The sequence below is a fragment of the Phascolarctos cinereus genome, unplaced genomic scaffold, assembly GCF_003287225.1.
Source record: "Phascolarctos cinereus isolate Bilbo 61053 unplaced genomic scaffold, phaCin_HiC Scaffold_2;HRSCAF=192, whole genome shotgun sequence".
In the NCBI taxonomy this organism is placed as follows: Eukaryota; Metazoa; Chordata; class Mammalia; order Diprotodontia; family Phascolarctidae; genus Phascolarctos; species Phascolarctos cinereus.
The window spans coordinates 380170777-380187522 of record NW_027555625.1 but is presented as its reverse complement, the minus strand read 5'-3'; the positions used below and the strand labels follow the sequence as shown (position 1 = coordinate 380187522).

At 33.9% G+C, this 16746-nt stretch overlaps 1 protein-coding gene across 1 annotated transcript in view; it reads right to left on the bottom strand.

The window, feature by feature from the left end:
• The window catches only part of TCERG1 (transcription elongation regulator 1), a 64480-nt gene that overhangs the window by 30504 nt on the left and 17230 nt on the right, over positions 1 to 16746 (bottom strand). Inside the window, 4 exon segments of the mRNA XM_078150510.1 lie at positions 290 to 402; positions 1747 to 1947; positions 3126 to 3188; positions 8304 to 8540. Coding sequence (XP_078006636.1) covers positions 290 to 402; positions 1747 to 1947; positions 3126 to 3188; positions 8304 to 8540 — 614 coding nt within the window.

Sequence of the window (16746 nt, the reverse complement as noted above, 5' to 3'; positions counted from 1 at the left end):
AAAGAGGATGGGAAATAAAATTAATTCAGTATCTGCCAAATGTGCAAAATAATTCATGCAGAGTAAAAAGAATAATTTTTAAGAAAAATTTTCCAAGTGAAATTCCAAGTATAAATTCTAGATAACTTAAAATTTCAGCTTTCAAATTTATAATTATGTTCAATCACATCAAACATATTTCATGTCAATTTAAGAAACATTTGCTAAGCAGCGACATTTTACAAACGTATACATGGAAAATTACCCACAATCATTCACCTTCACACTCATTTGGTTCATAGTCCTTTACCTCCTTGATCTCCTTTATGGGTTCTTCTTTGGGTTCCTCTTCCTCTGTTTCCATGGGCAAAGGTTCCTCAGGAGGCTCTTTGATTGGCTCTTTAATTTTTTCTTCTAATTTTTCTATAAAAAGATATTCTATTAAAAGTTTAATCCTCTTAAATGCAGATAAATTGGAGTTTCCAAAGTGATTCATATCATTCTTAAATAAAACTTTCCAGTTTAGTTAATCTTGGTCAAAGAGGTCTTCCAAGGTTAGGTTTTCTTAAATGAGGAGATAAATATGTCATCAGATCAGATGGCAAACAGCTAATGATAAAGAATAATTTCTTTTGCATATATTACTCAATAAATCTGAGGCACTAAGTTCTAGTTCCATTAAATGAACTGATTATTACATAACTGTACTGCTCAAGCACTTTAAATAATTTCCATCAATATTTCAGCACTTGTATTTTAAGTAAAAACAACATAATGGGATTTGAGGGAAAAATTAATAGGACAGTTGCAAAAATACAGACTAATACACAGAAATCACAAGAACATTTGTCAATTTATCTGCACTCATTTAATCTATGTAAATGTTAATATTCTCTTTCTTATACTTCTCTCTGCTGTCAGCTACATCTGGTATTTATATGTCTCCATTACAATGATCCTTAACTGGCCCTTCTCTTCTCCAGCTAACACTGAAGGAATATTTAAAATTCTTGACACGATTTTATGTGTCTTTACTGACAGAAATTCATTCAGTAAGAATAATTATGATCAAAATGCTACCACTACAAAAAGATTAAAAGAACACATCTTTCTTAACTACAAAAATAATCTTACCTTCCTTAGCATTGCTGACTTAATTCTGCTATAATGATGACTTATTAAAGATGTTTTATGTAGAAAGTTATAGTATCCCAGTTTTGGTTCTTGACAATGAAGGTACTTAAATATTAGCACTAAGGTCTGGTCTTCCAGAAAGGAAGAAGAAAATCTATACACTGCAGATGGGCATAACTCTTTCAGGAATCATTTATTAAGGTCGTTTATTGCAATGAAAGAAACAATACACAAAGTAGACCCTTGTGGCCTAAGACACAATGTACTTCCCAGAAGCATCCAACATATTCCCTCATTATGAAGATGAGTCCTATCAAACATAAATCTTACAACAAATTACACATATTCCTGACAATATATAGTCAATGAGAAAACCATTTCAGTGTCCCTAAATAATTAAAGGTTTTCCAAATGGAGAAAACTGTGACAAACACGTAGAAGACATGTCAATTTCAAATTTTTTAAAGTAAACCCAAACGAATGATTCAATGAAGAAACAATCTCCCCTTCAACATCACATTTAGAAATGAATCTTAAAAGATTAAGGATAAATGTCTCAGAATTTGATATAGTACTAAATTTACTTATCAAAATAGACTAGGACACCCTGATAGGTCATTAAAACTACTATACCTTTTTCCTTTAGTTCTTGGGGTTTTTCCCAGGTTGATTCTAATGTCCTATTATTATAATAATACGTCTTCCCATCTGCTGTTTTGTATTCTGTCCATTCAGAAACTGCTGTTGCTCCAGCTAAGGTAGCAGGTGAAGCAGCAATAGCAACCTGGGGATGTATCATGGGTACAATAGGAGGGGCCATTCCTGGCAATACACCTAAAAGAGAACAATGAAAAATAAAACAATAAGGTATCAACTGCAAAGTAAAACAATGAAACCTTAAAATGAACTAAATTTTTAGTAAACCTATATTTATGTAAAAATTTTAATAAAGTAGTATACTATTCTAAAGATGTCTATGATTTCCTTCTTTTTGAAGTACTAATACACACAAATCAAAGATTCTGAAATGCAACACAAAGAACTGTCAGAAGTTGAATCTTCTCTCATACTATATAATACTTTTCAAATAAGCAAGCAGCTGAAACATTAAATTATAAGGATAACAGTACATAAAATTACACTGTCAATATAGAAAAGTAACAATTCTTTAATTTTTTGCAAATGAAGACAAAAACACTATCAAAAGCATAATTAAATCTCAAAAAATCTTCTAGTTCTTAAAAGGTATTAACTACTAAGTCTATGAAATCATATTTGTTAATGAATGACTGATATTACCAAATCCATCTCATGCCATCTAACATACTAAACTTCAGCCAAGCCACTTATCTTCAACTATCTCTCAAAATTCAGTTTTTAATTTTCATTAATAAGGAAAGGAAATGTGCTCCAGTTTTTTGAAGTCTTGGTTTTATTTTTTACAAACTAGATGAGTACATGTTAAAAAAAGAAAATATGCTCTTGTGTCCTAAAGAATAAACAAGGAGATACAAACTAAAAATTTAATTAAACTACCTTTACATAAGTCCAAGTTTGGTAGTACGGTAAAATATTTCAGCTAATCACCTTAATTAATTTAAAAAGTTAAACTTACACTATACATACAAATAGTCATACACACATACCTAGTAGCATGCAAGCACAATCACATCACTTTACACATGGAAATGATTTTTTAATTTAACTGAAAAACACACACACCAAAATTTAAACTAAAATTTAAATGTTATGTATATGTGAATGAAATAGTTCACACTTATTACATAAAGTAACAATTAAAATAATCTGACCTTACTTTGTTTTTGTGAACCAAAAAATACTAAATGTACTGGGAAAATTAAGTGTTGGCCAAATGTGACATCTGCATTTATACTGCTCATTAGAAATTAAAATATAAAAATCCACTCACTTGGGAAAAAAAATATAAACAACAACATTCACTACCATGCCAACTTACAGACAAAACGAACTAAGATGGTTTTAAGAATTACCGGTCTTGGTGGTAGCGACTGTCTTTACATACGGGCAGCTGACTATTTGCATCATTGCTACACCTGTAAAATGGATAAGCAAGCATGTTGGAAAGCTGCCATTGTATGTCAGCTACCACTGGGATTCAGGATAATAATATTACCAGTACAATTTAGAATGCCATTTCCAATGGAAAAGACAAAGACCACAGGAAAGAATTTCTTATTGCTCTGACATTTCAGGAAGTGGTGCCAAATTGTCAATAATACTAACTACAGATTATAGCAACAGTTACCCCTATATTGAACCAGCTATCATAACAACATTTGAAGGAATCTCAGGGGTTTAAATTCAATATAGGAAGACCTCTTCTTCCATGCATACACATTTTAAATTCTCATATGGGACATTTTCCCATAGGACATCAAAACCCATGCTGCTGTTGCTTAGAAACCAGTGGAAGGCGGATGCAGCATGAAACTGACAAATACATTCTTCTGTTTCACTACGCTTCTAGGAACCACATGCAATAGCTGATGCATGATACATTCATGCAGGGTAGAAATAAAGAGAAGAAGAGGGTAAGAAATAAGGGTAGATGAAAATATCTCAAAGCAGAGCATACTTATTTTTAAAATGGCACAGAAGGATCAGGATGAAGCTCAACTAGTGGCACTATGGAATGGCAATGTTTTGTTCTATGGAATTACAAGAGTTGGGAGTGTTATGAAGGCAGCATAAAATACTAAGAAAACTTCCACTCCCTCATCCCTTAAAGACTGTGCGCACAGAGAACTACATGTAAAGAACTACATGTAAATAATCATGTAAAGTAACCTGAATTAATGACAGATAAAATATGCTATGAAGAAAACTGCACCCAATGCAATTTTCGGCTAAATAATTCTCTTATTAATTAATTGTGGTAGAAAGGGAGTTTAAAGGGAAAGCTGGAAATCCAAAAACAAATTATGACCATTTTAATTTAGGCTTTAAGAAGAATCAGAGACAAAGGTAAAAGGAAAGAACTTGATGGAAATAACTACATTTTGGCAGCAAGGAAAAATAAAAACCATGCTTTTACTCCAATTATCTTTTATCCTTGAAAAAGACAGGAAAAATTAATTCTAACACTCAAGATGAAATTAAACCCCTGGGTTTGTAAACTAATAAAACACAAATATTAAAACAAAAACTTTAGAATAAAACATAGTTTTATGTTTTACTGGTTTTTAAGATTAAAGAAAGTCTCCAATTTTATTAAACTTTTTAATGTAAGATTTATTAAAGCTAAAAATATTAAATCTGAAACAAGAAACAAAAGCACTCTACTATATGGTACTGAACAAAGTATCTAGGTTTTTTTTAGTTTCAGAGTAAGATTTGGTGTTATTAGGTGTTTAAAAGAATACATTGTAAAAATTCGTTTTGTGAAGGAAGTTACAGCATGTATTTAGATCTAAGTCAGTATAAACACTGCCATCTGCAGGATGACTGGACCAATTGTTTTAATTTTGTACGTGAACTTCTTAATAAATTAGTGTAATTTCAGAAGATCATCCTCACCCCAGTGAATATATCATTAATTTTTAAATATAGGAAAATAACATAAAAATGAGATCTATTAATTTTAGGGATTATTAGCCCTTATTAAATCAATCAGGCCAACATATATCTTTTTCATTTAAAAAATACAGAAAATAAAATACTCAAATTTGAAAATTTTTAAATGCTAAACATATAAAAAGACCAAAGCTTGCCTATCTAGGCGGTCACATCCATTTGATGAAAATAACTACACATTTTAATTCAACTATTTTTAAGGGAACAATTGTCCAACTTTCCTAAAAATTTGTTTCTTCAAAACGTGTTCTTTTAAGAAAATTTTTTTTATTAAGTTATTAGCTTTTAAGCACAGAAATTACAGTAGGAATTTTGGCAGATTCCACTTCACTTCATGATTAAAGAATTTTCTGAAACTCAAAATAAGATTTTTCAACTTCTAAAATTGGAACTCCAATTCTATAATCCTATTCCAACTGATGGCCCTTATCACTGCTCTTTTCTGTGCCTTTACTTCACGTTTCCTCTATTTCTTCTCTTTTCCCTTATTTTAATCACTGTCTCATTCCTTTACTCATTTACTTTGGAACTACTAGTGCTCTTACAATGTAATGCAGCAAATGAATCTATAGAAAGGCTTATTACTGCCCCTGCTGTAGGCTTCCTGTTTCTCTTGCCCCAGGGTGACACGTTCAAGGGTACAGAAGGAAGAAAGGAGATAAAAGTACGGAACAGATAAACTGAATTAAAAAGGAATAAGATTGCTATTTCTACATTTCCTCTTCCAACTTCAATGAAGCATCTTGAAAGAATGGTTTAACAAAAAGGAGAGGAAGTGATAGATTTTATGACCCTACTTTCATCCTTCTATTAGCTCCTTTTCCCAAAAAATCATAAGACCTTAGAAGATACCTTGGAATTTATTTAATCCACCCTGTCTCTTAATGGATTCTACAACATTCCTAACAAACTTTTCTTCCAGTGACAGGGAGATCACTACTTCAGATGCATGCATCTCCAATACTGAACAGTTCTGATTTTTCTAAATTCTGCCTACCTATAACCTCTACCTACTGGTCCTAGTTCTTTCCTCTGAAGCAACAAGGAACAAATCCCCTACCTCTTCCCCAAGATAGTCCTTCAAATGTTTGAATGCAGCAAACATATCCCCCTTATTTCCTGCCTTCATCTTCTGTAAGCTAAACATCCCCAGCTCCTTCAACTGTTCAGAACTTCGGATCTCATCTCATGCTGTTAGAACTAATAGAAGATGAAATAAAAATTAGAGGAAGGGTTTCTTTCCCCATTTCAGAAAACTCCTCCACTATTTCTTTAGTTTTTAAAAAGCAACTTTATAACCAAGTCAAAATCAAACTTAACTGCAAAGAATGACAGGTGTTTTATTTTTTCCCCTCTTCTTAAACATAAAGGAATTTAAGCTTCAAACAATTTAAGTTTCAGTAATTGCTATTAGCAAAGATAACAAAGTCTGTGAGAGTATGGGATTTATACTAGAAATGACAACTAACTGAACTGAGCTGCAGTGTAGAGTATGTGAAAGGAAAATAGTAATGGTAAGGTAGCACCATACTGTGCAGAGCCCTGAATGTCAGTTTCAGGAGTCTGAACTTTATTCAGTAGACAATAAGAATCCAACATTTTGAGGAGTGGCCTTAACAGAACTGAATCAGGCCAGAGATTCACATTCGAAGAGGGCTGGGTACCTGGAGATAAGGAATCTCCTACTTTTAGTCTGTTCTCTGGATCGTGAGCCACTGCTGAACTGCTGTAGGTCATCATAGATTATTAATAAATGTGAAGGCTTTGCAAAGCACCTAAAAACTAGTTAGTTGTAGGGCAATAATTTCCAAGTGATGCTTGTCATTTTTATCAGCTTGGAATACACGTGTTATTTAAGAACCTAAACAAAATGCATTTTATATGTTTAATATGAATGTGTATGTACAGCCTACAAAACACTGCAAGCCATCTTGGGGAGGGGAAAGTAGGAGGAAGGGGAGAAAATTTAGAACTCAAAATCTTATGGAAGTGAATGTTGAAGACTAAAAATAAATAAACAGCTTAAAAACTAGATAAAACTCATTTTAAATTGGAAAAGAAGAGTAATTCTGTTCTTCATGAGTCACAACTTCTAAAATATCAATCATATTACAGACAATTTATGTCTTTCACATGACTTTCAGAACAAAGACTCTCAGTAATATTTTAAAAGAATTAAATTCTTGTTCTTACCTTTGTCTTACTTGATGTGAGTGTTTTGATACTTTCTACAAATCATTTTCTTTTTTTCTTTTTTTTTCTTTGGTTAGGCAATGGGGTTAAGTGACTTGCCCAGGGTCACACAGCTAGTAAGTGCTATGTGTCTGAGGTCACATTTGAACTCAGGTCCTCCTGAATCCAGGGCTGGTACTCTATCCACTGCACCACTTAGCTGCCCCTCTACAAATCATTTTCACATATAGGACTATCTCGTTCTACACTTAAACTCATGATCATCTGTTCCAAAATGTTAAAACACTACATGAAAAATACGGACTCATTCAAGCTTTTGGTCATTCTGAGTCATATAAAAGAATTTGTTTACAAAAAGCCCTTCTTGGTATGTTCTTGTTAAAGAGTGCTATCTGAAAAGAAGTCTCCTTTTTAATTTGTTTTCAAAAATCTGAAATACATACATCTAAGGAAGTAATCATGCTTACATCAGATATGTACATACCTGAAAATTATGTCTGAACTACTTCTATATCTGGAATTGAGACATCAACATAAAATGGAATCAACATGGGATTCTAGTAGCAACATATGACGCAAAATCACTAGACTGAGTTGGGGGTCCTGTGCTGCACTACTAACTATGTACCCCACGGCAACTCACGACCTCTAGGGATATCAATTTTCTCATTTATAAAATCAAGGGGGTTAAGACTAGTTGATCTCAAAGGACCAGTTCCAAGATTCTATTATTCTAAACGTCCTTGGCAATAGCAAGAGCATCCAAATCAGCACTAGCCGACACTCACACTACTTTATAAAGGAACACCATTCAACTACCTTTAAAGTGTCCTCACTACTTTTACTCCCCTCTTCAAGTGTTAAAATTCTTATTTAGTATAAAATATTAACTTTTACCTTGATTTCAATGTAAGATAAGGTCTAAGCCTTTATCTTATAGAAATAATTTTCTAAGGTCCTATGGAGGTTTTTCTCCTTACAATTAAATGGTTTGCATTCTATTTCATACTTTAATATCCGTAAAATGTGTAACATCTTTTACTGCAGTAAGACTTGATCCCTTAAAAATAACTGAATTTAAAACATGTAAAATGCAAAAAAGGTACCAATTTCTACATTTGAAGCTAATATTCAAGATAACTACATTTTCAATGTGACTAACTTTAACAACTGGTGTATATCAGGTGTGAAAATACAAAAACAAAAGATACATTTACCAAAAACTAAAAGAGAAACTACTGCAATCAGCCGTGAATCTTTCAAAAAACATTTTAAAATGGATGGGATTCAAGGCAAATTCCATATGCAACAGACACATGAGAACAAACTTGCTGACATATGAAAAACACAGCAAATAAGAAAATTATCAGATGCTGGTTTACCTGGTAGTGGAATAGGCATGCCAGGAAGGGGGACACGAAATGGAGGTACCATTACTGGTGGAAAAGCAGGTATCGCTGCTGTTGGCTGAGGTACTGAATGAGGAACTGCGGGAGGCAACGTCTGGGGGTGTGGCTGGGGAACAGTCTGTACAGGTGTAGCTGTAGGAGCTGGAGTTGAAACACTAACTGAAGGTGTGGCAACTGAAACAGCAGAACTTGGTGTCTGATCTTGTGTGGGTGGGTGCTAATAAAACATACAAAATCACATTTTAAGTCTTCATAAACCACATTATCACATAAGTGTTACTTATAAACATATGAAATACATTAAATTAATATATATAGTGGTCCTATCTAAACAGACCCACATATACCATAATAACAAGAAATCTTACCAGATCTAAACTGTCTCTTTAAAATGTTTTTCATAAAGTCAATGTTAAAAAATCAATTTTAGCTTTTACTTGATGGGAAAAAAAACCACTACCCAATCTGTAACTATTTAGTCAGACATAAATGTCTTTAAGTGAAGTCTAAAAGTGAAGATGGTGGCTTCAAATACAATGTAGGCCAGGTGCACAAAGGAAAAACAAAACCAAGTAACTTAAAGTAACCCAATGATCAGAACAATCTGTCACTTTTTGGGCTTTAAAAAAAAATGTATCCAGTTTCTAATAAAGGAAAACTCATTTAACCTTAAGGAATATAAGCAATTTATGACAAACTCACCTTGGCTAAAAAATGGTAACAGTGCTAAACAGCTATCTTCCAGGAACCAAGGAATCAAACAGTTTAGCACCGACCAGGTCTTAATAGTACCATATTAACATAATTTCAGAGCTGCTCAAAGAGTAAAATTAACTGATACAACATATTACTAGTTCTCAAATATCATTTAGCATTAAAAAGAGTGTCAATACATATGGTAAGGATCTTAAAAATATTTTATATGAGAAATAGCAAAATTGTGGCTAGCTATATTAATTTTTTTAATGAGTACTAAACATTAAATTACTAAAAACAGTAATGAATGTCTAATAATATGAAATATATGGAAATAACATATGTGAAAATTCATATTTATGACCCCCCCAATATGGGTTGCTTTTAACAATTGAGAACAACTATAAAAATGTAATTAAGTATTCCTCTCAATTATTTCCCTATGAAAGTCAATTAGTATTATTCTCATTTTTCATGAATTTGCTCAAGATAAGAAAACTGAGCCTATGAAGAACTAGGAGAAGACTGGAAGGTTTGTAATGCTCATTTCTATAAATTACGCATGGGGCTCACTGAACTATACACTTTAAAATAATTTTATACCCACATCTGCATCAAAAGTAATATAGTGGGAATAACATTTTAATTTAAAAAGTTGCCAAAAGTTGGTGTTAAATTTCATCCTGGCAGAGATGCACCAGTGGAATAAGTGATAATACTCGCCCAATCCCTTCCCTTAGCTCTGCCAACTCATGACTTCCTGCATCAGAAATGAGGCCAGTAATCCTTAAAAGAAACAGTCAAAAGAAGGATGTTGGGGAACTAGGAAAAAGTTCTTTACAACAACAAATCCATACCTCTATTAATTCATTTCCTAAAATGATTCACTAAAGCACCAGCCTCCAGGAATGCTATTTACCTGGCCTAAGGGCTTCAGGTAAGAAAGCAAGTATTACCTTAACATCACAACTTGGATGACTGTTAAGAAGGTATACCAGACAAAAAGTAGGTGAGAATAACCTTCAAATGAAAATGAATGCAACACTATAGTGCTGAAATGAATAATGGATATTTAAAATACAAAAGATTTGCACTCAAGACATTTAGATAATTCAGTATTTTTATCTTGAATCCAAAATTATGCTACCTGCTGAACAGAACAGAGAGAATCATCTTAGTAAAGGCACAGTAAATATTACTAAGAAAAACAAAACAGCTTTGAAATGAAGGATAAAATTTTTAGGAAAACATTAATACATGAGTGAGTCTCAGAACAAGAAAAATCTGTGTTCAGGTTTGACCTCTAAAATATTAGCTATGTTGGCTCTGGGTAAATCATTTAAATTCTCAGTGCTCCAGACCCAAGGTGTCAATCACCGGGAGGAGGGAGAGGGGAAACCAGTTGAAATGTAAAGGGGAAGTGTTTCGTTTTTTTTTTAAAAAGTAAAAATAGAATAGAACATAAATAATGTTGATATATGGTTTTCAAAGCCAATATGCCACCTATCTCCACTACCCATCCTGTTATTATTTGAGTTTGACACCACTGCTTTAGACTAACTCTCTATAATACAAATTAGACATGTCGGCTGACATGCATTTGTAAAAGTTTACTATACAAATAAAATCAGAGATCTAGTCCCTAACCCCATTAATACATAATTAAAAAATAACTAGGGCAGCTAGGTGGCGCAATGGATAAAGTGCAGGGCCTGGAGTCAGGAAGACTCATCTTCCTGAGTTCAAATCTGGCCTCAGACACTTACTAGCTAGCTGTGTGACCCTGGGCAAGTCACTTAATCCTGTTTGCCTGAGTTCTTCATCTGTAAAATGAGCTGGAGAAGGAACTGACAAACCACTCCATTATCTTTGCCAAGAAAAACTCAAGTGGGGTCACGAAGAGTTCGACATGACTGAAACAAATGGACAACAAAAAAAAATAACTAGACTTACTGAGAAGCAATTCAGCTCTAGGGATGCTAAGTAGGGGATAGCTGGGAATATCATGGTCAATCTTCTCACCAAAAGCAGTAACATCACCTTATATTTGTACAGTGCCTTACAGTTTTCAAAGCTCTTTCACTTAGCATGTATGACCCTAACCTCATAAGATGGGCAGAAGAGTTATAAAAACTAGCTGACAAGAGCTTTCTTTTGCCCTTCTTATTCTCATCCTCCCATTTCTATTATAGCTTTTCAGGTGAAAAGACTCAATGGAAATTTTTGCAAGGACAAATGGGTTCTGTAAGCACTCAATTTTTGTGTCATAAAAAGGCAAACTCCCAATATATTAGAAGTAATTAGAAGTAATGGGACTAGTATAGGACCAGGTGGTGTTTGGCAACTCCGCTGCCCAAAGGTAGTTCTGAGTCACAATTCCAGGGTAGAGAGGAACATTAGCACTTATGGCTACAAGGAACAGGGGCCTTTCTTGGTTAAAGATCAGAATATAGACCATGAGAGCAGTGATCACATCTCTCCCTGAATCACATTACTTTGGAAGCATCAAAAACTTGCAGAACTGGTTTGGAACACAGTATCACGAAAGAGCCTGAAGCTTAAGACAGTGTCTTCCCACTCTCAGGTGAGCAGAGCTCAAAACTTTAAAATAAAGCCCAAAGTCAAGAGATAGACTGGAAAAGTAAGTAAGTAATAAAAAAGAACCTAACCATAAAAAAAGGTACCATGGTGACAGGGAGGAAAAAGACACAAACTCAGAAAAGAACACAAAAACAGCCACATGCAAAGCCCAAAAGGAAAAAAAAAGTGCAAATTGGACACAAGCCCAATAAGAATTACTGGAAGAGCTAAAACATTATTTTAAAAATAGAATGACTGGTAGAGGAAAAACTGGAAAAAGAAATGAGGGTGATGCAAGAAAATCATGAAAAGAGAATTAACAGGTAGGTAAAAGAGACACAAAAAATACTGAAGAAAATAACAACTTAAACAAAATTCACCTAATGGTAAAAGAGGTACAAAAAATTCACTGAAGAAAAGAATTCCTTAAAAAGTAGAAATGGTCAAATAGAATAAAAAGGAACAAATGCTCACTAAGGAAAAAAATTCCTTAAAAATCAGAATTGATCAAGTGGAAGCTAATGACACCATGAGACATCAAGAAAAAATAAAACAAAGTCAAAAGGATGAAAAAATAGAAGAAAATGTGAAATCTCTTATTGGAAAAATAATCAACCTGGAAAATGGATTGAGGAGAGATAATTTAACAATTTTTGGACTACTTGAAAGCCATTATTATAAAAAGAGCCTACATATCATATTATAAGAAGTTATAAAGGAAATTATAAAGGAAAACTGCTCTGATATATTAGATCCAGAAGGTAAAATGAAAATTGAAAGAATTCACCGATCACCTCATGAAAGAGCAGATCCCCAAATGAAAACTCCCAGGAATATTATAACCAAATTCCAGAGCTCTCAGGTCAAGGAGAAAATATTGCAAACACACAAAAGAAACCATTCAAATATCAGGGAACCACAATCCATATCACACAAGATTTAGCAGTTTCCACCTTACAGGAGCAGAGAGTTTAGAATATGATGTTCCAGAAAGCAAAGGTTCTAGGATCACAACCAAGAATAACTTATCCAGCAAAACTGGATATAATCCTTCAGGGAGGGAAAAATTGACATTTAATGAAACAGAGGACTTTCAAGTATTCCTAATGAAAAGACCAGAGCTCAACAGAAATTCTAGCATTGAAACACAAGACTCAAGAGAGGTATAAAATTGTTAACAAGAAAGAAAACTCATAGGGATTCAATAAGGTTAAATTGCTTATATTCCTACATGGGAAGATGATAACTTGTAATTCTTAAGGACTTTATCACTATTAGAACAGTTGGACTGATTATGTTAGGATGACCTCAAAAAAAAAATGAAGGGGTGAAAAAGAGGGATGGAGGAGTAGGTGGAAGGGAGAAGAATGCAGAAAATGATCTCACAAGAAAGAAGCTCAAAAGGAAGAATTTACAGTGGAAGGGGTAAATAAGGAGGTGGGCAGGGCAACATCTGAATCTCACTCTCAACAAAGCTGGCTCAAAAAGGAAGACTATATATATACATACTCAGCTGCGTATAGAAACCTATCTCATCCAAGAGGGAAGTAGGAAGGGAAGGAGATAAGAGAAAGGGCGGTGGGGGATGGGGGGGGAAGGGTTAAGAACCATTCCCCAGTTGCTAAATGGTCAAAGGATATGAACAGGCAGGTTTTAAGAAGAAGAAATCCAAGCTATCAATAGACACAATTGAAAAAAGCTTCTAAATCTGAGCTGTCAAACAAGCATAGACTTGAACCAGATTAAAATGTAATTTGGAAGTATTTAACAAAATAACTAAAAAACACGACATAATAGGGATAATGTTAATATGTGATTTTCTAAGTCAATATGCTACCATCAGGGATCCTAATGTAACATTTAGTGTCTCCATTACTATTTGAGTTTGACACTACTTCTCTAAATCACTACTAAGTAGAGAAATGCACATTAAAACACCTCATACACAAAGGAGGGCAACACTGTCCCAAAATTAAAAAAAAAAAGACAAAGAGAATGTTGAGGGAGCTATGGAAAAACAGGTACATTAATTATTAATTCACCTGTTGGGATAATTATGAACTGGTCCAGCCATTCTGGAAGCAATATAGACCTATGCCTAAAAATCTAATAAACTGTTTGACCCACTGATACCACTTTACTACATCTATACCCCAAAGAGATCAAATGAAGAGAAAAAGGACCCATATATACAAAAATATTATAGCACCTCTTTTTGTAGTGGCAAAAAACTGGAAAATGAGGGAGTACCCATCAATTCAGGAATGGATGAACAAGTTGTGGTTTAGAAATGTGATAAAACACACTACTGTGCTGTAATAAATGAAGGGAACCATTCTGAGAAACCTGGGGACTTTACGAACTGATGCAGAGTGCAAAGAACCAGGGGAACAATTTATACCATAATAATACTGAAAAAAACAAACAGCTCTGAAAGTCTAAGGAACTCTGATTAACAAAATGAACAATGATTAATCATGATTCCAGAGGACTCATGATGAAACATGCTAACTCACCTCTTGAGAAAGAAGAATAGATTCAGTGCAGATTGAGACATATTTTGGGGGGCATTGCCAATATACGAATTTGTTTTGCTCAAATATACATGTTTGTAACAAGTGGTTTTTTTCCTTTTTTTTCTCAATGGGCGGAGGTGTTAAGGAGAAAAAAGAGGGAAGGAGAAAAGGTGGATTTGTTGACTGAAAATAATTTAATTTTTAAAAAGAATAAAATAAAATAAAACTAGGAAAACAATCCCTGAAATAAAGTAACCTAAGACATTTTTATTTTCCCATATATTTAATTCTTTTTTAAAATGACTGGCAGAGCTGGTTAGCTTGAAAGCATCCTTGGCAAAATTTGCTAAAGCAATTTCCTTGTTATGGTTTACATAAAAGTCCTATTCTGGTGTTTCACTGTAGCATGACATTTACCCCAGACCTTCAAAGCCTATTCTAGCACAGAATAAATTCTGATAGGCTCTGGAAAGCAAACTGGAAAGGTTATAACAAACTGTGCTCCATGTCAAGGACCAGTCACTTAAACATTAACTGTTTGGTATACTCTTATTTTTTTTTTCCTTGTCAGGATTGTGTGTGCGCATGTGTGTGTATGTGTGTGTCTGAATACATATATTTTTTAATTATCACCTTCAAATTCTCTACCAACTACTGGTACTCTAAGTATTAAGTTCTCTGTACAACAAACAATGACATGAAACAAGGAAGAAATGAACCACATCAGGACTGAACATCTTGCTATAAAGTCAGAAGACATAAGAAAGCTTCAGCGAAATAAATGGAAGGACACCTTACAAGTTTTCTCTTTCTTAGAGAAACAAGTCTTTTCTTAACATTATAAGTAGTATCTATCTAAAACCAAGAACAAGCATTATCTTTAACAAGGATAAACTTGAAACCTTCCTAATAAGATCAAGGTAGGACATCCATTATCACCACTATCATTCAATACTGTTTTAGAAATGCTAGCTGTAGCAATAAGACCACAAAAAAAATTGGAGTCAGTGAGAAGAGACATGTAAAGGAGGAGGCAGAGTTGGTTTCATCACAGTCCAAAGGCAAAAAGATACAATCAATTCTTACCATTTACAATAGTTAGGCTCTGTAAAGTCACTAAACACTAAATTTGTGAATACTGAACCATTGCTCCTAAGGGAAGTACATCATTAGGTTCCTATAAGCCTCTGGTCACAACATTTACTTTAGCACTTTCTGGAGCAGCCTCACATACAGATCAGTGAATTTCCTCCTCCTTTTTCTGAATGTGCCATATTGCTGATTCATTAACACTTGAACTCAAAGCCAACAGCATACAAATATTTCTCCCTAAGGCACATCACAGCATTCTTGTGCTTAGGAACACTAGACAGTACTTCAGCACTATACTTTGGGGCCATTTTAAACAGGAAAATCATCAACAAAAAGACATAAAAATGCAAAAAACATGGCACTAAATATACTACGAAAAGGATACTTGTTTACAGCATGAGAGCAAGAAGGCCAGAGTATTGCTGTGTTCCACTGGGCTGGGAATGTGTGCATCAGGTGACTCAAATTTTTTACCGCTCTGCACATATCCCTGAATGACCATAAAAAATGCTGATCCAGTATTAATTTCTGGATTAGAAACAAACTCTAGAACGTAGGCAAATTTGCAAATACAGAATCTACAAATAATAAAGATTGACTGTGCATCATCTCACAAGTTACCTGACCACTCAGTCTAGAATAGAAATCAGCGATTATGAATAACATAATCAAATTAACATAAGCAAAAATATTATTATGAGAATCATTGCAGGTGATGAATCTGTTGGAATTCATCAAGACAGATGCAGGAGATAAAATTCTAGGCAAAATCTGATAAGCTACTCCAAGTCAACACACACCCTTGATTCTCAGTGGCTTCAATGTAAAGGCAGGTATGGAGGGGAATGGCAAATAGTATGTTGGTAAAATATGGTTTGAAATTAGTGATGAAAGAGGCCAAAGGCTTGAAGACTATGAAGACTCACATCTGTATATCGAGAATAACGTCATCCAATCCCAAAAGACTAAGGATGAAGCATACTGCCCGCCTCCAGAGGAAGAACTGACATGGTTTGCATACAGATTGGAGCAGGCTATTTTTCACTTTCTTTCACTTTATTTTATTCAAGTCTTCTTGTACAAAATGACTAATATGGAAATGTTTTACATACCCACACATGTGTGACCCATATCTTGATTGCTTACCATCTCAAGACAGAAGTTGGGACTCAAAACTTCAAATAAAAATGTTTAAAAATTTTAAAAAGAATGTCAAAAAAAAAAAGAAAATAGGAATATGATGAACAGGAAGGAAAGAAAGGAGGAAGCAGAAAGGGAGAAGAGAGGGAAACAGTGACTATATTTTAACAGACAGAAAATAAGTCACTGACACTGGAATCACTTCTGATTCTACAGATTATGTGCAGTCAGACTATTACAAAAGTCTAAATCAGTAACAAATTAGGAGAAGAAAAGGTTGAGATGCAATTATAACAGGTCCAACTGTATTTAAATTAAGCTAATGACTGAAAAATGGAAAGCGGACGACAGTAAAGACATTAACTCTGATTACTGCCATTTTTTAGACAATA